We start from the raw sequence: 27,541 nt of genomic DNA on the forward strand, positions 1-27,541 counted from the left end.
TGGTTTCTTTTCCATTGTGTTTTTGCCTTTTAAGTTCTACACCGTTATATTCAGTATACATTAACTGAAAACTAGAATATGAGAGTAAAATGCATTGTAATGTTCCAGAAAGACATTGGTGAGTTTGAGCTTTTCTTCTTTGCTTAATAAATTAGCAGGAATTAAAAATTCTTTTGAGACTTCTAGACAGAAAATAATAATGAACCAAATTATTCTTCTTTGTTTGCATGGCCATCCTTTGAAGAAAGAGTTGCTAAAATATTTAACAAGCTGCTTTGGTGAAGTTCTTGTGTGTTGCGGTATATGGGTGGTACTATTTACTGAGTGGCGACTGTGACAAACACTGGACTGAGTAACTCATATAAATACTTTTGGCCTTCACAACAACCTTGAACTGAGATTCCGTTTTTGTTTTTAAGTGTACATGCTATATGTGCTAAGTCACTTCAGTCATGTCCGACTCTTTGCCACATTATGGACTATATAGCCTGCAGGGCTCCTCTGTTCATGGGATTCCCTGGGCAAGAATACCTGAGTGGGCTGCTGTGCCCTCCTCCAGGAGAATCTTCCAGACCCAGTGATTAAACCTGCATCTCTCTTCTTTACCATTAGTGCCACCAGAGCTTACCCGGCAGCTCAGATGGTAAATAATCTGCCTGCAATGTGGGAGACCTGGATTTGATCCCTGGGTTGTGAAGATCCCCTGGAGGACGGCGTGGCAACTCATTTCATTATTCTTGCCTGGAGGATCTCCATGGACAGAGGATCCTGACAGGCCACAGTCCATGAGGTCACAAAGAGTCGGACACAACTGAGCGACTAAGTACAGCACAGCAGCCACCTGGGAAGCTCCTTTAAATTGTGTACTTTTGAGCAAATCAGTATACCTCTCTGACCCTCCATTTCTTCATCAGGACAGAATAATAACCTCTATGTTACTGCTATGATCTGAATGTTTGTGACCCCCTAAATTGGCATGCTAAAATTCTAATACCCAAAGTGATGGTGTTAGGAGATTGGGGCCTTTGTAAGACGATTAGGTTATGAGGCTGGAGCCCTCATGAATGGGATCAATGCCCTTATAAAAGAGCCTCCAGAAAACCCCTCACTCCTGCTACATGAGGATGTAGCAAGAAGGTGCTGTGAACCAAAAAGTAGGTTCCCATCAGATACTGAATCTGCCAACACCTTGATCTTGAGCTTTCTAGCCTCCAACACTGTGAGACATAAATCTCTGCTGTTTGTAAGTCACTGAATCTATGGTATTTTGTTACAGCAGCCTAAATGGACTAAACTGCTTGCACATTGTGAGAATCAAATGAGATAATGCCTGTCAAAGTGCTTTTGTAAACTGTCAAGTACTCTGTAAATGTTACCTATAGTTATGAATTAAAAGAACCATTGGGAACAGAAATCTGGGCTATTTTGATGTCTAAAAACCTGTAGCCCTGCTCATCACTATGGCTGAGAGCAGTACAGGAAGGGGCTAATCTTTGGGGGTGGTTTCTACTCTATTCTAGATATTCAGTGAGAGCTTTTGCACACAAGTGACTGGAGTCCTGGGCATCAGTGGTAGCCTCTTTTCCAACTTCCTTTGTCTTCAGGTTGTCATTCTGAGAGCCTCAGTGCATATGAAAAATGCAGTTCAGGGCAGAGCAACATGCATAGCAATCTAAACTCCAACATCACAGTCCATCACAGGAAGACTGAGGACCACCACATCAAAATACCCAAGTGTTTCATTTTTAATAACAAATGTCTTTTTTTTCCCTTAAGAAAAATGTCCACAAGATAACATCTCTTCTCTGCCTCACTGTTTCATGATGTGTGTGTATGTTCAGGACAAAAAAGGAGCCCTCTTTCTCTTGAACGGGATGCTTATCCAGTTATTTATTTATTTATTTGAGAAAATTGTCATCCAGAGCACTTCAATCAAATCTCCTTTTGTATTTCCCTCCCTGGTGCCTTCTCAGCCAGGCGACATGCATGCCACTTCAGATTGCTCCTAACTAAAGCATCAGCACCCTTGCTGCAGCTTGTTTTCTTTCATCCATTTCTTGGTGCTTTCAAAACCCTGGCATTGATGGTATGAGAGGTGAACTTTTCCCTTTCTCAGCTTTGGGATAAAATATGCTTTGCCTAAAGCACACTCTGAGCATTTTCCTTTGTACCTTCATGATGGAAAGAAAGAGCTAGAAACAGACTGACAGACCCACATGGGCATGTTCTTGGCTAACCCAGGAATAAGCTGGTGCCTTTCTGACAGACCCACATGGACATGTTCTTGGCTGACCCAGGAATAAACTGGTGCCTTTCTGATGCTGCTGACAGAACTGTCATCCTCCTAACGCAGGATCAGGGATGAGCGTGGTTTCCTCTCAGGATAGGGCCGCAGAGTGCCTGCAAGCTTGCACAACAGTGAGCTGGCTTCCACTGTTATGACAGTCGGGCTTGTCTCAACCTTCATTACTCCAAAGTCTGAGGCTTCTTCCTTGGAAAATTCTCTTGCATCCACCCTTTCTTATCCATTTCTAGTAATATTCTGGTCCAGAGTCTTGTTCATCTCATGACTGAATAACTGTAATGGCCTTTGCTTGTGTCTCCATTTCACCAGTTTCTTTCTCTCTTTCCCAATTTGTCTTGAACATTTACTTTCAAATCAAGGCTTCAAAAGCATGACTTCACACTCCTGCTCCCAGGCCTACAACAGCTTTCTGTTGCCTGTTCAATTAAACTGATGATCTTCTGGCTCACTTTCAAAGTCCCTCCTGGAGAAGAGGTCTCAGCAAGAGGTCTCCTGCTGAGGATCAAGGTCCAAAATCTTGGGTTCCACTCTTGGTTTTGCCAGATTCTGGCTCTGAGTCTTTGTGAAGGCTGCCTCACACCTCTGGAATCTCCCCTTTGATATTTATAACATGAAGGAGGTAGACAAAGCTGGTGGTCCAGAGGAAATTGCAGAGTCCAGAAAATCTCCCCTGTGTGTCAAAGGGGGATGGTACAAGAACATTTTCTGGAATCTTTGCAAGAAAAGGAGTAGGTATTCATAAACTGGAAAGATGGAATTGTGGAAGGGAAAGGACAATATATTGATATCCACAGACTCCAATGGTGTGATAACTTTCATTCACAGCTTCTCAAGGCCTGAGATTGAAGCTCTGTATTTATTAGACATTCTGCATTGAAGTTCTAATGTGGTAATTGCAGCTTTTACTTGTAAGGAAAAGAATTAAATCTGTCATCTGAAATAAATTCATACACTGCCTATATATTATAATTTTGCCATAAAACTGTCACTTACTTAAAAAATAAAAAAAATGGAGGATTTAGTAGCTATTCTGGGGTCTATCTGCCTTTGCTCTAAGAACTGTAGTGTTTCTTTCTCCTCATTTCCCTCAGTGCCTCCCTCCCCTCATCTCTCCCTTCTTCCCTTCTTTCCTCCTTTTATCCACATTTTTATTCAAGATAGAAACATTCAAGACATGAGAAATTTAAGTGACCTACTTACTTGAGTCATATAAACTCTATCTTCTATATTATGTCTGTAAAGTCTCTTTGGAAAGGGCTCATGCCCTCCAAGCAAAATTCAGATGTCTGGGAGCTCCACCCAGACTTGCTTTCTGGGGCAGGGGTCAGAGATGGAGAGAGGGGATTGGATAGAAACACTGGGACTTTGGCAAGGGGCCAGACAAAGGGAAGGGTATTGATGATAGAATGAGCAGATGCAGCAGTTTTCTGCATGGGAGTGAGGGTCCTCCCTACATCATCACTAAAAAAGAGGGTATTGGGTTTATGTCTATAGCCAGAGGGAACTTGTTCAGCTATTTGACTGTTGTTTAGTTGCTAAGTCATGTCTGACCTCCGACCCCATGGACTGTAGCCCACCAGGCTCCTCTGTCCATAGGGTGTCCCAAGGAAGAATACTGGAGGGGATTGCCATTTCCTTAGGAGGCGTTTTTAAAAAGCTAATCCTGAGGTATAATGTAGTTATTCAGAAGCTTTTTTTTTTTTTTTTTTAAGTAAAAGTTTTTAGTGTAACATTCTAGGAGCAGTGGACAGGCATGAGTTTGACCTGGGCAGCATCAGAAAACAAGAATGCAATTTTTGTTAGGGTTATGTCTCTCTCATAATCTTTACTGTGCCTGCCCCTCTACCCCTTCACCACCCCAGCCTTCAGCCCAGTTTCTCTGCTTCTTTCCCCAGTTTGAAAAGACGTTTCCATTTTTTCTAGCTGTTCAAGTTTATAACCTGTAGCCGTCTTTGACACTGTTTTCCTTCACACCCCATATTTAAATTGTCAGCAATCTTTATTGTCTGTACTCCTAAGTGTGCCCAGAATCTGACTGCTTCTCATCGTCTCCCCTGTTCACCCTTTCATGTGAATCCGCATCACCTCTCTAATAGATTATTGTAATAGCCTCTCAACCTGTCTTTCAGCTTCTGTCTTCAGTGTATTCTTAACATTAATTCTGTTAAAGCTTAAATCAGATCACTCCTTCCCCTGGCTTCCTATCTCATCCTAAACAGAACCCCATGTCCCTACAAGGGTTTACATGTGAATCCCTTACATGCAAATATCTTTGTGACCCTCTGAATTTATCTGTGCCCTCTGCAGTCATCCACTCAGCCACTCTGACTGTGCTGTTCCTTTTACATGCAGATATGTCTCTGTCTCATAGTCTCTCACTTGGCCTCTTCTGGAATAGTCTTCCCCAGATGTCCATGTGACTCAGTCCTTCACCATCTTTAGTCCTTTACTCAATTGATTGCTTCTTCACAGGGTTTCCTGGCCTGTGTACACACTGCTTCTGATCTTCTAGATCCCTTTCCTTTTTTTTTTCCCTTAATATCATACATCAACATCTAACATATTATATATCTTATTTTTCATGGTCATTATTAGTCATCTATAGAATATAAGCTCCTTAAGAGCTTATCATCTCTTCTTGTAATCCATTTTGTTCTCTGCTGTATCTCTAGCATATGGAACATTATCTGGTGCATGGGAGGCAATCAGTAAGTATTTTTGAATGGATGAATGAATTGTTGCTCACCAATTTTGCTTTCTTTTTTCCTTAGTAAATAACATTCAGCTACTTGAGTTTTAAGGCTATCCACTGCCTCAAATCTGCAGGGCTCTTGATTTTAAATATTGGACTTAAAAATGGAAAGCCAGGCATGAACACTCACAAACACACAGAGAAATGGCGCTAACTCCCTGGTTGTGCCACTCGCTATAATGATGTGGATGAACTGTCAGTTGCTAACAGACCTAAAGCCTGGGAAACCACAGATGGCTGATGGACTCTGTTGAGTTGTCGTCCTCCGCATTCTCCCAGGGCAGGGTCTACAGGGCAAGTTGTCAATAAAAAGATACCTGGTCCTTTAGCTTTTTCCTGCTGCCATTTAGTCATGACAGACCTGAAGAAAGAGGCTGGCAAAAAATGCAGGACTTTGACTGCACAGGTGCGATTCCTAGCATCAAATATGACAAAACTGTCAGGATCTCTGCATGTGTAGGCTGGGAGGAACGGGGACCGTGTTATGAAGCTGGCTTGATTGTTAAAAAGTTGATTGGCTTAAGTCAGAGTTCATTTTCAGGCTCAAGTTTTCCTTCTGTTTAGTGGGGAGGGAAGTGACTTCAGGAATCCTCGTGTTCAGCTCTGTGACTTTATAAGAGAGTAAACTGAGGCCCTGAAATTTTAGATGATTTTCCTAGGTTGAATAATGAGGTGTTCTAGGGACTAGACCCAGATTCTCCTCAGTGCTGGTCCTGGGATCATCTCTCAAGAGGTGGAATGCGAGGGTTTCAGGGATGGCCTGTAGGCCTGCCCCACAGGGAGGCATCCATATCTTCTCCCTGCTTCCTGAACTCATGAGAGAGAAAGATTGTCAGCTTCTGTCAAGGTGGCAGAAAAAGGGTGAGTAGCTAAGGGGAGGTTTGGGCAAACTCATGGAAGGGAAGGCTTACGCTTTGAAGAACTCAGATCTTCAGAACTAGAATAGTCAGTAGTTAGAATCAAGTGTGTGGTTCTGCTTCGATAGGATGATTTAAACACCTATTTGTTTAAATACCTATGTGCAGGGTTCAGTGGAGGCACTCAGTCATGCCTCGCTGATGGGAGCAGAAGATTCATCAGCAGATAGGCCTTTGGGTGCATGCAGGGCAGGGAGACACCTCCAGGTCAGGACTCCTGGTCATTCTGGGAGAATGAATATGGTGTCCAGCACTGACTAGGGCCGCCGTGTTCCAAGACAAATGTTATTTGAACGTTTTACACATTATGAGTCTATGTTTTTGATTGTAAAGGATAGGTAAATATAAACATGAGAGATGATGTATTATTTTTAAAAAACCTTTATTTTATGACATTCCTGGGTATTAGAACCCTGACATACCCACAAGGCTCTGTACAATGTGATTGGGTAGATCCTACCAGGGTCAAACTTCAGGAAGTTCAGTAATGTGAAATCTGTATGTCTTAAAATGTTTAAGTTTAGGAGATTAGAACTGGTTTATAATTGTAGGTCTTCAGGAGGGGAATAATTCTTTCTTTCTTTCTTTCTTTTTTTTTGTTTTGTTTCTCCTTTGCCTTACACTGCTGTCATTTTCCTTTCTTAAAACCTTTATTTAAGCTGTGTTATAAACTCTTTTTCTCCCCTGTCCATGATGTCTTGAAATGGTTAACAACAGTGTCTTGGGGTCTTTCTTCCTGAGTCCCTATCCTGGATGTGCCACTTGGGCAAATGACTTAATTTTTTTAATGCCTAGTTGCTTTATCTGAAAGCGTGGATAGTAGTAGAGCCTGCCCCAAAGGGTTGCTATGAGGACTAAAAAAGATTATGATATAGTGAGACACTGAGAGCCATGCCTGACATCCTACATACACATAAGTCTAGTTATTTGTCTTTATTGTTATTATGTCTGGAGTCTCTGCTCTCATTTTTGCTATCTGTCCTTGGAATATCATTTAACCTCTGATCCTCAGCAGCCAGGAGGGCTCAGACTCCCTGATTATTCCAAATAGCTGGCCTTGATCAGCTAGTGAATGGCATACACTGACCTTCCTTCTGCTTTCTTGATAGCTACTCTGTCAGTGCAGAGAAGGCCAATTCATTTCAATCCAGTCCAATCCAAGTCAATTTAACTCATCAGTTTAACTTAGTGAAAGTCATTCATTTCATTTATTCAGAAATATCTCTTGAGGTCTAAGACATGCTTGATACTTTCCAGACCTAAGACAGCTAGAAATGAGGCATGGGAATCCTTGGTTTTGAGAATCTTACAAATATAAAGGCTTCAGTAGCTTCACATCTTTCTAAGTGGAAAGAAAATGAGACAGACTCTATCCCCTTAGGGGTTTAAAGGAGTTTTCCTTTAAACAATCTTGAGGGGAAGCAACATGGAGTCAGTCGCTAGGAAATGCAATTCTAATATCTAAGTGGTTCTAATTATTCCCTCCTCAAGGCAGGCGGTTCCTAAAGGCTGGCAAATCTTCCCTGGAGGCTGCAGTAGACAAGCTATTCAACTTTAGTGGAAGCAAGATGTGGCTGTTGCAGGGTTCAGACAACAGCAAAATAAACAAAGCCCCAATTATGATTTGAGGGAGGGAGACCAAGCTTTTCTATTTAGTCAAAAGGAATTGATTTCCCCTGGAGTGTCACTTACACCATAATGATTACTGGAAGGGAGACAGCTTAACAGAGTGATGTAAAAACAAAAGGAGTTGGGCTACGTGTTGGTCAAGTCAGCTGATCTTGACTGCTCGCCTTCAAGGCAGAGTTAGAAAAATACAATAAGAAAACTGAATGTAATAAAAACCCAGGACAGTTTTGGAAATTGTATGCTCTCTAGCAATTTTGTGTGAATTTTTATACAAGCACTGTTTTTTATGAGTTATATAAAATGTTATGAAAATAGAAAAAAAAAGAAAAATACAAGAGATGGGGAGGCAGGCTATTTGGAAGATTTTCTTGATATTTGTTTTATGCTCAGTTATTTATCCCGCCCCCCCTTTTTTTTTGAAAAGCGAAGTGGGTTGTGGATCAACAAACAAAACAGTTAATTTCAGGTTGTTGTTGGTTTTAATCACTTAGTAGTGTCTGACTCTTTGCAACCCCAAGGACTGTAGACCTCCAGGCTCCTCTGTCCATTCTAGGAAAAGTTATCTAGACCTAATTGGGGTCTATTTGCTTACTGTGTGAAAGAGTCCAATGTTTAAGTTTCTCTGAAGGAATTATTAATTTTAGAAATGTAGTTTTAGATCCAAAGATCGCCTGTGACCTCAGCTTGTCCCTCCTCCAGCCAATTGAAACAATTGAATAAAAACTGATTCTATTTGAAAAGACTTCTAATGACTTAAGTAATTTGTATTTCTTAACTGCAAAATAAGGTGAAGTCGCTCAGTCTTGTCAGACTCTTTGCGGCCCTGTGGACTGTAGTCTACCAGGCTCCTCCGTCCATGGGATTCTCCAGGCAAGAATGCTGGAGTGGGTTACCATTTCATTCTCCAGAGGATCTTCCCGACCCAGGGATTGACCCAGGGATTGAACCCAGATTTTTAAAACCATTGAATACACTTCACTAAGTTTCTCTGAACCATGCCTTGGTTCTTTCTACCCAAATCTCCACTATCTATTAAAACAGAACTTCTTTTCCTTTCCTACTAGATTTTTGAATTTGGAGATTTGGAATGGAAATGCTCCAGTTTCCCCCTCTCTCACCCAAGTGCTATGCTTGGAACATTTTTGAAAAAGGAAATTGATAATTCAGAAACAATACTATATCCTTCAGGAGAAAAACTTTTTCTTTGATTTACTGCTGTTGGATTAGCTCTGCAGATGTTCTTTCTACCTACTAAGAATCTTCCCTCACTGTTGTATATTTAAATCTTTTCTTTATGTCCAGCGCATGTCTGACCTCTTCAAGGAAGTGGCCTTAAGTGTTTATTGCAAGCACAGGTACCTCTCCCTTCAAGGAATTTCTACAGTAGTTACATTTCGTCTTGTGTTTCCTGTCCCTATCATGTTATCACATGATCAGTTGAAAAGCCTTGCTCACTTTTTCTTTGTCTGTGTGTGTGTTTACTTGCTTCAGATCTATGAAGAGAGTCTGTCAGGGCTGCAGGGTTGACTCTCATATCCTGGCAAATGGCTGTACACACAGTAAGTGTTCAATAAAGATATGATGCCAGGAGCAGCAGGTCGTGGGTGATGTACTGCTTTGTTTAGGGTCTCAATGATTTTTTTTTCAGGTATGATGCTCAACTCAGGATTTTGATATACTTTTGGCTTGTTTGCCATTTGATACAACTGCATGCTCCTTGTTGCTGAAATTACTTCTGTCAAATGGTCAGGACTGTCAGTACACAGGGAGAAGGTCATTTTGTCTCTAGCCTGCTCAGGAGAAAAAAAAAATCTGTTTTTCTCTTTTGATCTAACAAAGCAAAGCAACTCTGGAAAGCATCCTTTCCGTTGTAATTTCATTTCCACCTGTTTTGGTCACCATATCACAATGTTTAAGAAACTGTTATGGCTGTCAAGAAGAGCAATTAGTGGCCTTGTTTGGTGGATGATAGAACCATTACTATTCACCCGACCAACTTTAGGACATGTGTACTAAATTATTTAAAGCTAATAATGCACGTGAAAGACATTAAAGTTAAAAATGCGATGAAAAACTTCAGGGTGAAAATATCCATTTCCTCCTGGCATGCCCAACTATTCTCCTTTGTTCAAGGGCACACTGAGAACTTCAGAGATGATAATCCTGGGTACCTCACTGCTTTTCTGCTTTCAGCCACAACCTGCTCCCCCTTTGCGTTGCTTGATAAAGAACGTAGAGGGGCGAGACTTTCCTGGTGGTCCAGTGACTAAGTCTCTGTGCTCCCAATACAGTCTCTAGTCAGGGAACTAGATCCCACATATCACAACTCAGAAGTTTGCATGCTACAAACTGGATATCCCTCATGCCACAAGACCCAGCGCAGCAACATATATGTATATATCGGATCTTAGCTCCCTGGCCAGGGATGGAAGTCACACCCCTTGCATTGGATGGCAAAGTCTTAACCACTGGGGAAGTCCCTAATACATATATATTAGGGACTGGTCAGGGAGCTAAGATTCTACATGCCTCATGGCCAGAAAAACAAAAACATGAAACAGAAGAAATTTTGTAACAAATTAAATAAAGACATCTATTCAAGAATATCTGTGAAAATCCGGTTTAAAAAAAGGCAAGAGTGTATTACTTAAATCAAAAGTACTGCCTCCCTTGCCCCTCCCACTTCAGAGAAGTGGAGATGCTGGTACTTCAGAGTGCTACAGTCAAGAACACAGGGTTACCTCTCCTCCCAGCTTCGAGGTGGAGGGCTTTCTTCCAAGAGAAGCAGGACTTCAGCTTTTCTTACTTTGCCTCCAATGGCCTGTTGCTGAGGTTGAATGCTAGGCAGGTGTGGTTGGGAAGTGGGGCTCCTTCTTTTATACGAAGGCACACTTGTGCATCAGAGGCTGTCTCAGGTACAGCCTGCTGGGAATGCTAGGAATCCAAATTTCTTGCTAGGGCTCATGAGGTGGTGGTTCCAAGTCAAGCTTGATTGGTTGCTACCGTGACTTCCTTCAAGTGATTAACTCCTGGAATGAGGGTCTCAGAAGTTTACCTTTGAATCCACTCCTGGCTCCAGGGCCCTGGCTGAGATTTTGCATAAAGTGAAAAGCAGACTGTGAAACACTTATCTGGTATTTTCTTCCCAAAGAACTGACTTTATTTGCAACAGAGGGTGGAGAAGTTTAAGCCTGAGAGCCCTCTCAAGAACAGTAAAGCTATGGTAAAGGCAGTTGGGATATTCATGGATCTAATAGACATATAATGTAGGACAGTTAGTTTGCAGGGGAGAACCAGGGGAAATAAAACAGCTGGAAGGAGCCACCCTGGGATCAGAATGAATATTAAAACATTGACTTCATCAGTGATTTATTTGAAGGAGCCACAATTTGATTGAATTAGTTTATAAAGGAATTTATGACCCAGGGAATTTTTGAAAATAGTAGCATAGTCTGACTGCAAGTTCAGTTCAGTCGCTCAGTCATGTCCGACTCTTTGCAACCCCATGAATCACAGCACACCAGGCCTCCCTGTCCATCACCAACTCCCGGAATTCACTCAGACTCATGTCCATCGAGTCAGTGATGCCATCCAGCCATCTCATCCTCTGTCGTCCCCTTCTCCTCCTGCCCCCAATCCCTCCCAGCATCAGAGTCTTTTCCAATGAGTCAACACTTCGCATGAGGTGGCCAAAGTACTGGAGTTTCAGCTTTAGCATCATTTCTTCCAAAGAAATCCCAGGGTTGATCTCCTTCAGAATGGACTGGTTGGATCTCCTTGCAGTCCAAGGGACTCTCAAGAGTCTTCTCCAGCACCACAGTTCAAAAGCATCAATTCTTCGGCGCTCAGCTTTCTTCACAGTCCAACTCTCACATCCATACATGACCATAGGAAAAACCATAGCCTTGACTAGATGGACCTTTGTTTGCAAAGTAATATCTCTGCTTTTGAATATACTATCTAGGTTGGTCATAACTTTTCTTCCAAGGAGTAAGCGTCTTTTAATTTCATGGCTGCAGTCACCATCTGCAGTGATTTTGGAGCACCCAAAATAAAGTCTGACACTGTTTCCACTGTTTCCCCATCTATTTCCCATGAAGTGATGGGACTGGATGTCATGATCTTAGTTTTCTGAATGCTGAGCTTTAAGCCAACTTTTTCATTCTCCTCTTTCACTTTCATCAAGAGGCTTTTTAGTTCCTCTTCACTTTCTGCCACAAGAGTGGTGTCATCTGCATATCTGAGGTTATTGATATTTCTCCCGGCAATCTTGATTCCAGCTTGTGTTTCTTCCAGCCCAGTGTTTCTCATGATGTACTCTGCATATAAGTTAAATAAGCAGGGTAACAATATACAGCCTTGACGTACTCCTTTTCCTATTTGGAACCAGTCTGTTGTTCCATGTCCAGTTCTATCTGTTGCTTCCTGACCTTCATACAGATTTCTCAAGAGGCAGGTCAGGTGGTCTGGTATTCCCATCTCTTTCAGAAGTTAATATCTGGGTGTGGTCAGGGAAAGAATAGATGACAGCCCTGCTAATACCTTGTCTTCCCAGGGTGACCATGGGCATCTTCAAAGTTGTGCCTTCCTGAGAATCAACATCAAAGGCTTTCAACAAAACAATCTAGCTAGTAGCCACTAAACAGCAAACTAACCAATAATGCTCATAAGTCATAGAAGTGGAACCAGTACCCAGAATGCTACAATAGATTGTCTGAAATGTTCCCAGGGGGTGAAAAAAAAGTGGAAAGATAAAGAAGTAAAAAATTATTTGAAAAAATAATGGCTGAAAATCTTCTAGATTTACTGAAAGCATCTAGTAAGCTCAATATTATTAGAATAGAATATTCACAAAGAGACCCATAAACAGACACATTGTAGGAAAAACACTGAAAATCAAAGACAAGGAGAAAATCTTGAAAGCAAGAGAAAAATGACTCATTACTTACAAAGACCCCTCAATAAGGTTAACAACTCACGTCTTGTCAGAAACAATGGAGACCAGAGGTGGTACTGGGATAACATGTCCACGCAAAACCTTACACATAAATGTTTAAAGCAAACATCATTAATAGTCAAAAAGTGAATAATCCAATGTCCATCAACAGATGAATGGATAAACAAAATATGGTTTACCTATACAAAGAAATATTTTTTGACTGTGAAAAGATTTTTGATACATTGAATAAACCTTTGAAAATAGGCGCAACGAAAGAAGTTAGTCTCAAAGATCTTATATAATTCCATTTATATGAAAGTTTAGAATAGAAAAATCTGTAAAGACAGTAGATTAGTGGTTTCTTAGGTCTGGGTGTAGCAAAGGTAGGCGACGAGTGACAGTTAAAGGGTTAGGTGATAAAAATGTTTTAAAATTGATTACGAAGATGGTTGAACATATCTGTGAATATACGAAATACCATTGAAATGCAAACTTTGAGTAGATTGAATACTGTGTGTTATGTCTCAAGGAAGCTGTTTTTGAAAAGCAAGCAAAGGTAAAAAAATCATGGTGGGATTCTGATGTTTATACTTCCTTGAATGTGAGGGAAAAGAAGTGAATGTGCTGGGCGGTTATCTGTTCTCTGTGGGAGTAGAGAGGAATGTTTTATCACTAAGCCTGACAAAGAAGCTTGGAAATTGAGGACTAAGACAAACCATTTTACTGCGCTTCATTTCTCATACCTAAAACAAGTAAGGGGAAGGAGGAAGTATATGCTCTCTTAAATTTATCTAGCAAAAAATCCTCTGATTTTGGATTTCCCTGTCGGTCCAGTGTTTACAACCTTATTACACAACTTCTGATTATGTTGCAGCTTATCACTGAAAAATGCCCAGTGATATCTACTTTTCAGTCCTCCTCCTATGTTTTCGTGATCCCACACATTCCTTTTCTGTCTCTGCCCTCCTTATTGATTAGCTACTGAGGAACCAACCCTGCTGAGTGCAGGCCAGGGGTTCAATGCTAGCCCTCAGAGAGTTTTTCTGTTTTTAAGTGGCAAGATATTCCATACATTTGGTATTATAGATGACTCCAGCATTGTATGTACTCCAGCTCTGATGATAAGTTTGGATTGTTTTTCTTTAGAGATTGAGTTCAGAGGACTAGGGGGTCCTCTCTCTCTCTTTTTTTATGGTTCATACAAAGATCGGACATTGTCTAATCAGGTATATCAGGAATCTCAATTTCAGTTCTGACATTCAGCATTGATTGATTCCATTTATCTTATTTCCTAAAATGAGAACAGTAATAGCTACAGTGCAAGACTGTTGGGTGAGACACTATAAGAGGCACACAGCATGAGGATAGAGTAGAATTAATAGGCATCTGTTACATTCAGTCTCTCCTTGTAGTTCTCATTTGTTGAAGGGGCCTTTCATTTATTCATTTAATCTGTGAAGGTATTGCGCATCTGCTCTGTACTAGGAGCTATTCTTCACACGAGAATCCTTGCTACCGTGACGCATTAGTTCTGATTTCTAGTCGAGGGGCAACAAATGGATACAAACATTCACATTACAGTGAGTTTATGGAGGAAAGAGATCATCTGCTGCGGTAGTTGGGGTGCTACTATAGTGGGGCGGTCGAGGATACCTCTCCAAGGGGTTGGCATCTGGGGGGAGACTGAGGCGGAGAGAGAAAAACATTCTAGAGGGAAAGAAAAGCAAGGGAAAGTTTTCAGGTAGGTAGGAGTCTGGTGTGTTTGGAGAGCAGAAAAAGGTCCAGAGCCTAGTGGCAATGGGCAAGCGATACATGATGTGTACTATGCCTGTGGGAAGGCAGGCAGGGGTCAGATCACAGAGTATCTTGTAGCCATGACAAAGCACGTAAGCACCACAAGGGAAGAGACTGTGTTTGTTTTGCTCACTGCTGGACCTCTGACACCTAGAGTGGTGCCTGTTATAATAGTCATGAAACGTGGATTGAAAAAAGTTTATTCTGAGTGAAATTCTAAGTAATTGTATGCCACCTTCTTTTTCAAAGTTTTTCTAGCTGCTGTGTGGGAATGGATTTAAGTGGAACTAGGGGACAGAAACGCTGGAGACTATTGTACTAGCCCAGGTGAGAGAAGATGGTGGTTTGAGCTGAGGTGGTAATAAGGAAGATGAGAAGTGGAGACATTTGAGCTATATTTTGGGCATCTAATCCCCAGCACTTGGATTAGATTTACAGCAAGAAGTTGGTGATATAGGCTTTAACACAGATGATGAAGCCTGGGAGAGAAGATTCTGAGAGGTTAAGGGGAGGGCGATTAAGTGGACTATTTTCTGCTTGCTGGTTTTGAGGTGCTGGCAAGAGATTCAGTGAGATGTCAAGGTTTCAGCTGGGTATTGCTCGTCTGGGGCTCAATGAAGAGGTCAGATACGACACATGAATTTTGAATATAGCTAGTATTTAAAGCCATGGGGCTGATGAGATCACTGTAGAGAGAATACAAATTCATGAGGAAGAGGGTCTGGAGGAGCCTGGGGCACTTCATCACTTAGAGACTTGGTAACAGAGAAAGCCAAGGTCTGGTGTGAGATGTAAGAGGAAAACTAGTGTGATGTCGCAGAAGCTGGTGGTCAAGGGAAAAAAGTGTTTCAAGTAGGAGGATGGTTACCAGTGGTCATCTAATGTTTGGGTTTTTATTTGAAGAATAATATAACTACTAAGTAAAACATACCAAAAATAAAGTTTATTGGTACCTGTGACAAGATAATTTTTAATGCAACAGTGGGCATTGAGTGGATTGAATAATGAATGGGGATTCCAGAGAAGAGAAGGCAGAATAAACAAACAACTAACTATTGGTTTCCTCTTGAAACACCACTGAGAAGACAAGAAGGGGGCTTTTTTTCTTTCTTTTAAAGCCGTAAGGGCAGAGGAACAAGAGCAACAAGATTTTGTAAAGACCATGGAGGAGTGTGGATCTGGTACTACTACAACCAGCACCTCTTGGAGGCGATTGGAAATGTAGAAGCTCAGGCTCCTCCCCAAACTTACTGAGTCGGATTCTGTATTTTCCCAGTACATTCCTCTGAGTGGCTTGCATATTTAAAGTTGGAGAAGTCCTGAGCTGGAAGACTATAAAAGGAAATTCCAAGCCAGTGAGATTTATGCCACGTGATCCCTAAAAACACTCAGGAACTGGAGGCACTGATGTTCCCAGAAGCAGGACTGGAGGGTGAAGAGGGTTGAGGTGGCCAAAATAAAGAGGGCTGGTAGAAAAGTTGTTTAAAAAGCAGCCATACTACCCACCTGGAGCAGTCAGGCCAGTGTTCCCTCATAGCTGAGCAAAAACACCAGGTTTTTGTTTGGCTGTACCGGGCCTTTGTGCTGCACACAGGCTTTCTCTAGCTGTGGTGCACAGGCTTCTCGTTCAACTGTCTTCTCTCGTTGCGGAACTCTGGCTCTAGGTGCGCGGGTTTCAGTAATTATGGCTCGTGGGCTCTTGAGTGCGGATCTGGTAGTTTAGGCACAGAGTAGTTGCTTAGCGGCATGTGGGATCTTCCGACTAGGGATTGAACCTGTGTCCCCTGCACTGGCAGGCAGATTCTTAACCACTGGCCCACCAGGGGAATCCCAATTCTTTAAAGAGAGCAGAGAATGTCTGAACTGGAGACACCAGGGACCACTTATGGATGCTGGTTGCTGGGACCTCCAGTCCTCTTCCCTAGCCACCAGAGTGCTGGCAGTTAGGGCTTCACCCTCCAGGTAGGGGCTTGGAAGAATCTTCTCCAGGGGTTTTGCCCAGTCCAGGAGGCAAGATCGAGATATTGGCACAGTGATCCCCCAGTTCAGTGGCCCAGCCCTTTCCTTTATTTGTACTGCTGCCGTGGTTGTTTTGCTTCTTCTTAACCTAGAGCTCTGCTTTCAGAGCTACTTTGTAATTTTCCTATCTGGTTGTCATAACTCTTTGTTCTCTTTCCTCTCATCTCTAATATTTGTTTGGGGGGAATCAGATGCCATTCTAAGACTCCATGTCCTTATTGAAGGAACTCAGCAGATTTTCACAGCCAGGGACCCGATAAGCAACTTTGCTACTGTGTGCAGGCTTCCAGATGACCTCTTTGCTGGTCACTGTAAATCTCATGTTTGCTTTCCGTTGCCTTTCCAATTTGTTTTCTAAATTAAAAGAGTGTTTCTAGTATTTTCTGCTGCTCCTCCCAACCCAGTATATTTACTTACAGAATGTCTACACTACTTACCCATAAAACAAACACCAATTAGATGAAGGATTCATTCCTTCCTGCTCTGAGCAGAAATTAGCCTCAGTGGGCATAAGGCCGTGGCAAGGGTTTAAGTCTGACTCTCTCTACTTGCTGTGATCTGATGATGGCTAGTGATCATTCTTTCGTTTTCAATTCATTTTCTTATTCTAAACACAGCCATACAAAGTAGTTTGGAATTTAGAAGGAAGAGAAATTGCTCAGAAATTTAAGAACATTCAAGAATTCCTTGTTTGTGTCCCACTTATGCCAAAGTAGACATTTTTAAGGTGTGTCACTTTCAGAAGAGACATCTGGTCTTTGTGAACTCGGTGTGGTTACCGGATTGCATAGATGACATTCAGCTGCTTTGAAGGGAAGCTGTCATACACAGTCCATTGACATGCAAACTCCTTTTGCCTATTCTCTCCCATGTCTACTTAGTAATATTCAGGAACACAAGGAGTTTTGGGGAAAAAATTATGAGTTTAGGAAAGAAAACAATGCAGCCTAAGCTTCCACTTTTGATGCTGTTTTCCATCTTCTGTACCATTCTCCTCCAGCCCAGCTCAAAGCATCCAGACCCTTGTATTTGCCCAATGTGAAAATTTCTGAAAGTGAAAGTTGCTCAGTCATGTCTGACTCTTTGCTGCCTCATGGACTGTAGCCTGCCAGGCTTCTCCACCCATGGGATTTTCCAGGCAAGAATACTGGAATGGGTTGTGATTTCCTTCTCTAGGGGATCTTCCCAATCCAGGGATCGAACCTAGGTCTCCTGCACTGGAGGGAGACTCTTTACCATCTGAGCCACCAGGAAAGCCCAAGAATACTGGAGGGGGTAGCCTATTGCTTCTCCAGGGGAATTTTCCTGACCCAGGAATCAAACTGTGGTCTCCTGCATTGCAGTCAGATTCTTTACCAGCTGAGCTACCAGGGAATCCTAGTCAAACTTAAATATTTAAACATCTGCTGGTTAAGCCTTATGAATTTTCTGGTGTTCATTTATCATTCTATTTTACTTGAGGTCTGTGTTTTCCTTGTAAAATAAAGCAAGGATCTTCTGACCTTTTACAAAAAAGGGTGTTCTGGAAGTGACCCTGTACAGCTCCTTAAATCCACCCTAGCTGGTCAAAAGAGCAAAGTTAGACAGGACAGCCAGATGCTTGTTAAATGTCAAAAGGCAGGCATCTCCTCATTGACTTTCACTCAGCATCTGTTTCTTCCAGCTCTCACAGTCTGTGATTTCAGATTGCACAAGGCAACTTGCAATTAATTGTCAGATGGGTAGTTTAGACAATGACCATTCTGGGTTCCAAGGGGGATTTTTGTTGTTGTGGGTAAAATTGAGGAAAAGCATGATTGTTGTTACTGTTGGACGCTCTTCTCTTTTAGCAACTCCATGAGAGCAGCCCCATGCCTCCCCTTTTGATCCTCTTCTCCCAAGTGCCCAGCATAGTGCCCTGCACAAATATAATCAATAAATATTTGATGTTGAAAGAAACCTCATGAAAAATGAGGCTTTTTGCTTGGTCTCCAAAGCTGAATATATTAAAGAAGAAGAATTCATTTCAAGTTGGAGAAAATAATATTATTTAGGTAGGGGAATATAAGGTATGTTTGAGAGCTGGGAATTAGGGAATAGTCCACAGAAAAAGTGTTGAGAGGATGGAAGATATGAGGGGAAGACAGGAGAGTTAATTTGAGGATAAAATATGGAGGAGCTTAATGTCAAACTTAAGACTTTGAACTTTTGTCCTGAATCTGGACATTCGTGCCTATAGGGAATTAAACCAAGCCAGGACTCAGAGCAGAGGGTTGGGAGGGGAGAAAGCTGAAGGTGCAAGGGGCTGATTCACAAGCTATTACCCTGAGATGACGAGTAAAGCACAAGGGAAGGCACCTCTGTCTTCCAGGGATGTGATCCTATCTCCTGAACTAAATTTGCTAGACTTTCTTTGAAGGGACAAGCAGTTTTAAACTGGACCCACTCCTGAATTCTAATGCTCAAGGCTCTGGCCCTTTCTCTTTCATGCCCTTCTATTCTAGGATGATTTCCAGTCAGCCTTTGTTTATCTAGTTACAAAGTCATCATTGGAGCCAGGATCCCTCAAAAATTCTTTGTGTAAAACCCCTCACCAAACTGAAAGCAGTCAGAGACAGGTATCTATGGGGAGGTTTTCCACGCTGTATTTGTAAGTAACAGACGTTCACAGAACTGTCTATTAAGCCTAAGAACCACACTCTTCAAAATCCCACAACTGAAATCACAGAAATTTAGGAATTACAATTATATGTGTTGGACTCTGGAGGTCTAGAAGAAACCTATTGGTTTGGGGAAGTTTGGTACCTGAAGATATTTGTAAAAATCAAAGCATTTTAGAATTGAAAGAAATCTCAGCACTAATTTACTTCTGTCCTTCACCAATTTACTGATGAATTTTCTCTCCCATATCCTCAACTGATCTATTTCACTGAAAGAGCTGAACTCTTAGGGTTCCTATTTCTTAAAGATTTTCATCAGTCTTAGCATTACTGAGATACAAAAATTGGCTTATGCTGTACATTTTCTAGTGTTTGTGATACAGGATTCCATGATGGCTGTGTGCTGGCTCTTGCTGAAAAAGGTCTGGAAGAGGGTATGAAAGAGAGTGGACACTAGCCACTCCTGAGACTGAAAATATAATTGAGTTCAGGTGTATGGCACAGGTTTGGTTACTTTACTCAAAAAAATTTTTTTTGTACATCCCTTGAAGACTTTCAGGTCAGTTGGCATATTCCTCATGAAAGAAAAAGGTTATGGTGTGTTCATGTCAGAAACATAAAACACGCTCAAGATACTTCAGGAAGAGGTCAGATTAAGAAGAAACATCCATATCTCATTATAATCAGATCTTAAGCAATTAAAAATAATTATTCTCTTTGCTAGGTGACCTTATGGGATATAAAAGTTAGCATCTAGTCTAAATAAAGCTAAATTGGAGATCTTAAATCTAACAGCTCAAAAAAAAAAAAAAGATAGTCCAATAAACTACAGTGACTGGATAACCCAATTAGTGGTTTTGGAGAAGGATAATCAAACATTAAATGAATTTCCCACTTGCTGCCAAGATTTTCTGCTTCTGAAGCTTAGGCTTGTTTGGTAGAGGACTTGGGCGAGGAAGGACAGCATTGACCTTTAGGTAAACAAGGAGATGTTATCATCATCAAGAAGTGCAGCTCTATGCCATCAAACCCTTACTCTTCAACAGCTGATAATGACTCTGCAAATTACAGCTCTTAGCCAATTCTCAGAGTAGAGTTCATCTGTTACTTTAAAGAATTTTTTCCTCTGCAATATAATTTTTACTTTTTCCCTTTGAAGATATTGCATTCTATAGCTGTTCTTTTTTCTGATTCTCATGCAGGAAATATAAACCTTCCTTACCCCAGCCTGATTAAATTCTAAATGTTGGACATTGACATATCATTTTTCACTAGAGAAGGTACAGGATTTGGTTTTGAGAGGAAAGATTATGTATGCATTAGCATGAAATCTGTGATGTTTGTTTCTTTCAAAGAAATGATCTAAACAAGGCAGTGGCAGTCTTCAGATAGATGCACCCAGAGCAGTCTGCACAGTGGGGTGTTTGGTTCTGACATCTGGACAGACTACAATCATCAAAGCACATATGGGAAACACAGGAAAGCTAACATTCAGGGTTTGGAATCTGACCTCAGTTGACAAAAATTGTATTTCTTTGAACACTTTTGCCCAGTTTAAAGTGATTTTGTTTAAGGCAATTTCATTCATCCTTTCAATATTCTTGTTACAAATAGAAAAACAGGTATTATTACTTAAGAGAATTGAGTGGCATGCCTAAAAGAATATTCAACTTGTAACGTAGTAGACTTTGTTTCAAATCTATGTGTTTCTCTTTCTGAATAAATTAATGGATTCCAGAATGATATACAGGCTTTTTCTTTAAAACAAACACATAAAAAAGTAAAGAAAGCAAGGGAACTATCAAATCCTGTAGTAGTTCACCACAAGGGGAGCCATAATTTCTTTTATAAGAATCTTTTCTTCGATACTGAGGAGCAGAGCAAATAAACAGCTGTAATTCTCCCTTATTTATTGTGTCATTTATTCTATATGTAAATGAGGGCCCAGAACCTACATTGCATTGAGCCAGGCACAATGACTACCAAGAACATGTTCACTGCAGTTGAGGAAATAAGACACACATGAAAAATTAAGGGCAAAGCAAGATTGTAAAATGAACTGCACCAGGGTTCAGATTACATGAAGATGGAATGGTCAGGAGAGTTTTTATCAAAGAGGCAAACTTTGAGCCAGCTTATAGTCAGTAGTTGGAGAAGGCAATGGCACCCCACTCCAGCACTCTTGCCTGGAAAATCCCATGGATAGAGGAGCCTGGTGGGCCGCAGTCCATGGGGTCGCTAAGAGTAGGACAAGACTCAGCGACTTCCCTTTCACTTTTCACTTTCATGCACTGGAGAAGGAAATGACAACCCACTCCAGTGTTCTTGCCTGGAGAGTCCCAGGGATGAGGGAGCCTCATGGGCTGCCGCCTATGGGGTTGCACAGAGTCGGACATGACTGAAGTGACTTAGCAGCAGCAGCATAGTAAGTAGTTTGGCTTTCAAGAGACAAAGAAGAACTTGAAGATTACAGAAGCAAGATGTGTAACAGTAGTAACATCCTGGGACACAAACTGAGCTTGAGAGCAAGTCTTTTTCAGGCTTGTGGAGCAGATGGCTCCTGTTGGAGCTAGGTGAAAGGTAAAGTCAGAAAGATGAGCCACCAAATGATTTTGAACTGGAGAATCATGGTGGCTGTGGTGTTCTATGGAGAAAAATGGAATGATGGTGTTCGGGCTGGTTTGGAGAAGACAGAGATTGATAGCAAGGAGATAAATTAAGACAATTATTTAATCCAGTGTGTAGATAGATGTTCAGATTCCAAACAAAGATAATGGCAATAAAAAAAGAGAATTATTGCTTGTAGCAGTATGAAGGGAGTTTATGAAAGTTTATGTGGGCTTTTGGGAATATGAAACCTACATGATGAGGTGAATTAAACTATCAACATTCAACAAATGAAGAAATCAACAGTGGCTTTACTAGTTTTGTAATCTATTCCTTTCTACATCTCAGAAAGAGAATTGAGATGGCAATGAGATACAGGAGCTTGCTGTGAAGAGAGGGGCCAACACAGGCAGCCTATAACGTGATCTCATATAGTTCTCCCTGTGCCAAGAATGCCCATCAGTGGACACTTTTCTTCTAGTATTGTGGTCATCTGACCCTGCTAAATAAAACAATCTGTATCCATAACATTACTGAGACTTAAAATTTCAGGTTTTGAATGGGTGTTCACATTCTTAGAAATTCTAACTCCAGGAAGAATAACACAAGATCAAAGCATCCCTTATAGATTCATTGACTGCCTCTATGTGAAGCTGAGTTTCTAGAGTAAGTCTGAAATCAAAAAAATCCTTTGCCTATCATCAGAATGAAACCTGTTCCCTGAGTTCTTGGCAAATATTGAAAGCCCAAAGGAACACCATTTCTTATTCAGAGAGGAAGTGGTCCAGCCACTGGGAGGAGGAGATTATTCTTAAATCAGTGGGATACTATAAACTATCTCAGAGCTACAAAAATCTTTACATCAGTTTTTCAAAGCCTTCTCATTTCCATTGATTCATTTGATCACCCTGAATGCCCTCTGTGGTGTTTTTTTCTCTAGTACTTTACAGATGAACAACAATCCCCACCCCCTACACTTGAGAGGCATTGTGCTGAATGTTTTAATCCTACATTTAATGCCCATGGCAACTCTGAAAAAGGTACACATTACAATTTCCATGATACACCCAAAAGCCCACATATTGAAGCAAGAAACAGTCATAGTCGGGGTTAGAACACAGGTCTCTTAGATTCTAGAGTCCATACTCTTCCATCTCTGACTTGTGATAAAGAGTTAAAGGCCCACCTGTGAATATTACTTTAGAATTCCCTCTATTCCTGACCCTGCTCAGTAAGTTGAGTACTTTCTCCATGATGCTGTGTTGTCTCAGGCCACCTAAACTCTTTGTTGTTGTTGTTCAGTAGTCTCCAACTGTTTGCAACCCCATGGACGCAGCACTCCAAGCGTCCCTGTCCTTCACTATCTCCTGGAGTTTGCCTGAAGCCAGAAATATTTAACTACTCTCAGCTATGGTCTGAATCAGAAGTGGGCATTCCACAGACTATGGCCCACATCTGGTTGCTCCCTGTTTATCTATACAGAGTGAAAAAAAAAAACTCCCTTCTGGTGAAGAAATGCCAGGAAGCAGACAGCCTAATTTAACAGGGAGTTTTGAAAAGAGGGTATCACTCTAAAATTAAGCCTTGTAAGAGGCTGTCTCTTTTAGTAACTGGTTGACACTGCTTGGTCCCTGGGGAAACACTGGAAAAAGAAGGACTGGGAGAGGTAGAAATGTGTGTGTGTGTGAGCGTGTGTGTGTGTGTGTGAGCGTGTGTGTGTGTGTGAGCGTGTGTGTGTGTGTTGAATGTGTGCATTGAGGGGCTGTACCTTTTGGTCTTCACAGCCATCCCACCAAGCAGATTGTATTAAACTTCTAGAAATTAGGAACTTGAGGCTCAAAACAAGTAATTGTTAAAAGTAGCTTAGGAGTGACTGACTTCTTAGAGGAGCTGAGGTGCATCAGTCTTCTCTGGTGTTTATAATCATCTAACAAAGCAGACATAGGCGCATTCTTCTCTGCAATTAGGAGTAACCGTCTCATTAAGGCAGTGTCACCAAAACACAGCGTTGGCCACCTATCTTCCCTGCTGCTACCTCTGGGAAGGAATGGAGAACTTGTGATGTCAGGGGAAAAAGGAGCAGGCAGAACCAACTCAGCCTTGTAGCTGTTTGTCCCTGAGTGAAAATCTGAAATGCAGCCCCATCGTGTTTGAGCATAGGTAATGGTAACTGGTAAATGAAAAGATGACCACTTTCTGCCCTAAAATAAGATCATGCATAGCTTTGGGGAACCAAGATTAAAGGATGCTTCCAGAATAGCAGCTTCTGTTTAAAATCCTTGGGATAAAACGACTGATCTCCGAGCCAGCTCTTGGATGGGAGGGAGGGGTGGGGAGGTGGGGAGGGATGGTCATTGGACTATGAAACAGTCCTGCCTTCCTCTTACTTTAATGCAATAGACATGGGACTTTAAGGGAAAGACAGCGATCTGTGAGTCAAAAGGCCTGATTTCTAGTTTGGCTCTGCCTCTACTCATTGTGAGAGGTTGGGAAATTTTCTACTCTCCAGACCCCAGATTTCTCAACTGCCAAATAAACAGATGGAAGTAGAATGATGTCTAAGATCTTGTCCAGTTCTAAAAGTCTGTCTATTTCCTTTTAAAGTACTTCAGTAAAAACCTAAAGTTGGGAATCACCTTTTCCCAGTGGTATGAAAGATGATCTCCTTCTTTCTACGCCTCCTTTTTTTCTTTCTCCCTTCTCTCTCTCGTGACTCCTTTTCCCCCAGGAAGCAGAGTCTCAGTTCGGGAATTCGTTGCTGGTGCCTCCAGAGCAGCAATGACTTTTGCCTTCTTGAATTCAGTATCCTCAAAAACACATATTGTGCCTTCCATGTCAATCAAAGCCATCTTTCTGCCTTCAGTCTGAGCTCTTCTAAGTTTATACATTTTCCTTAACCTTCTCTTAGTTCCACCAAAGAGAGTACAGCACCCAAGAACAAATGTGTCAAAACCACTAAAAAGTCTTCCTTTCACCTTTAGATTCAGGTTTCCATGCTGCCCTTGCCCGACAATTCCGAGGCAAACTCTCACTAAGATCCTTAGAGAACTACAGGGCAGGAGTGTTGGGCTTGGGGGAGTTTGTTTTACTTAAGCCTTCAGTCAGGGCAGAATATTTCAGCCCAACAGTTATCAGCCTAATATGAAAATAATAACAGCACGCGATGCACAAATCCCTGCCACGCTGTTGTTCCCACAGACTCAGATACTTACAGTTCGACCGCATCCCTGGGGAGGTCGGAGGGCATCTCTGTCACCTTGCTTTCCTGGCAGAGGAAGACTCCATTAGAGCAGTGACAGAGTCGATGATGGCATCCTGAGCCCAAGCTCAGGAATGCGAGCAAGGCCACCAGGAACAAGGCCATGTTTACTTATCCATCCACCTGCTTTCTTATGCCTCTGCAGAGAAAATCCTGCACAGATTTCAGAGGCTCCACACTGAGCCCTTTTGAGAAGAGGTCTGCGTTGGGAGATGGTAGGGTCACGTGACCCGCCCAGGGCCGCTTTCCTTTTTTTCTTTTTTATCGGTCACTTCCAGACAAATAGCAGAATTTCTGAGTGACAGCAGTGACTTTGGTGGGGGTGGGGTGGGAGAGGTAGAGGGCATGGCAAGATACGTTGGCCCTTTACCTTTTTTGGTTGGGTTTGCAAATTGAAACTTGATGCATGTCTAGAATAGCTTATATTAAATTTGCTGTAAGACTGTCCCTGTGGGTCACTATTTTTTTTCTCAAAACAGAGTGACACGCTTGACTTTCTCCAAAACAGATGCAATCTGCAGTGTGAAACATCATTAATAGAGTTCCTCAGTGAAGGTCAGGGACCTGTTTCCAGTCTTGGCATCAATGTCTTCCTCCAGGCTACTTGATACAAAACCAGAACTTCTGGGTCAAAGTCACTGATTCTCTTTCTTGCTGGAATTAACAACCAAACATGGTGTAGCTCAGAAGACAGGCAGTGGGTTAGTGAGCCCCTGGACAGATGGTAGGAGGTAATTTTAAGAGAGCAGTCTACAGAGATAACGGAATCAGCTGAGTGAGCAACAGGTCAGGCTGGGTTTTCACTGGGCTTAGTAGACACCAATTATCCCACCCTCTGTAACATGTCCTTTCTGGCTTCTCTCATTTCCAGTCTCTGAAGATTGCCCTTGCCTTTTGGAAGCTGGCACAAATGAATTTATTTAATCTATGCTTTTAGCTTAGTTTTAAATGTTCTCTGTAGGTGACAATCCTGGCACTTTTGTGGGCACTCCCCATCTTCTTGATGGTAAGGGATCTGAGGAATGTTTGGCCATATTTTCAGTCAAGGGGCCACCTACTTTCAACTTCAGAACCTATGAAGTTTAAAAGGCAGAATATTCTCTAAGATTCTGCCTATAACATACTGCTGCTGCTGCTAAGTCACTTCAGTCGTGTCCGACTCCGTGCGACCCCATAGACGGCAGCCCACCAGGCTCCCCCATCCCTGGGATTCTCCAGGCAAGAACACTGAAGTGGGTTGCCATTTCCTTCTCCAATGCATGAAAGTGAAAAGTGAAGGTGAAGTCGCTCAGTCGTGTCCGACCCTCAGCAACCCCATGGACTGCAGCCTTCCAGGCTCCTCCATCCATGGGATTTTCCAGGCAAGAGTGCTGGAGTGGGGTGCCATTGCCTTCTCTGTGTAACTTACTACTTGCTCAAATTAGTTTTAACACTATCTTTAGGTAATGCAGCAGCAGCAGTAGGTAATTAGTTGCACAAAATTGAGTTATATGAAACTGCTAAACAAGTATATATCGATCTCCCCTCCTTTCTTCCTCTCCTGTACCTAGCCAAGAAATAATGACATAGAAGGAATGGATTAAATAATCATTAAGGGAATAACAGAAGCAAGTGAATCTTAGAACAAAATTGTTCCCTGGATGCTTCTGGGAGCAACTGCTTCATTCTAACTCCAGGACTATAAGATCAGTTCAGTTCAGTTCAGTCACTCAGTCTTGTCTGACTTTTTGTGACCCCATGAATTGCAGCACGCCAGGCCTCCATGTCCATCACCAACTCCTGGAGTTCACTCAGACTCACATCCATCGAGTCAGTGATGCCATCCAGCCATCTCATCCTCTGTCGTCCCCTTCTCCTCCTACCCCCAATCTCTCCCAGCATCAGAGTCTTTTCCAATGAGTCAACTCTTTGCATGAGGTGGCCAAAGTACTGGAGTTTCAGCTTTAGCATCATTCCTTCCAAAGAAATCCCAGGGTTGATCTCCTTCAGAATGGACTGGTTGGATCTCCTTGCAGTCCAAGGGACTCTCAGGAGTCTTCGCCAACACCACAGTTCAAAAGCATCAATTCTTCAGCACTCAGCCTTCTTCACAATCCAACTTTCACATTCATACATGACCACTGGAAAAACCATAGCCTTGACTAGATGGACCTTTGTTGGCAAAATAATATCTCTGCTTTTGAATATACTATCTAGGTTGGTCATAACTTTTCTTCCAAGAAGTGTCTTTTAATTTCATGGCTGCAGGGCAGTATCTATATGGACTCTATGTTGTTACAGTTTTGGCTAACATGAAGAGATAAATTATTTCATTCAGCAGTTGACCTATGGAATCATAATCATTTAGGTGGAGAAGGGATTTAATTCAATCATCCAGCTAATGCGTAAGTTTGCTTTAAAATGTCCACATTAATTTAAAGGGGTCGACTTAACCTCTTCTTGAATAACTCCAAGTGACCAAATACTCATTACCAGTTGAACCTCTCACATATACCCCCACCCCACAAATCCCCACTGAGATTTTGGAAAGTTCCAGTTATGACTAAATTAGGCTTCGTATAACAAGAAAATTTTTTACCTGAGATTTTGACTTTAAAACTATTCTGTGTTTACAACTGATAGATACCATGGCTAAGCTAAGTGCAAATTATTAGGCAAAGTCACAAAACAGCTGTAGACTA

The 27,541-nt window shown here is 41.8% G+C and overlaps 1 protein-coding gene across 1 annotated transcript in view; it reads right to left on the bottom strand.

Moving 5' to 3' along the window:
- FSHR (follicle stimulating hormone receptor) overlaps positions 1 to 25,223 on the bottom strand; it is a 191,327-nt gene extending 166,104 nt beyond the window's left edge. Inside the window, exon 1 of the mRNA XM_040224770.1 lies at positions 24,814 to 25,223. Within this exon, the coding sequence (XP_040080704.1) occupies positions 24,814 to 24,965 (152 nt within the window). The 5' untranslated portion in view covers positions 24,966 to 25,223. The remainder of the gene's footprint in view (positions 1 to 24,813) is intronic.
- Between the last annotated feature and the right edge of the window lie 2,318 nt (positions 25,224 to 27,541).

Source organism: Oryx dammah, unplaced genomic scaffold (genome assembly GCF_014754425.2).
Source record: "Oryx dammah isolate SB20612 unplaced genomic scaffold, SCBI_Odam_1.1 HiC_scaffold_25, whole genome shotgun sequence".
Taxonomy (NCBI): domain Eukaryota; kingdom Metazoa; phylum Chordata; class Mammalia; order Artiodactyla; family Bovidae; genus Oryx; species Oryx dammah.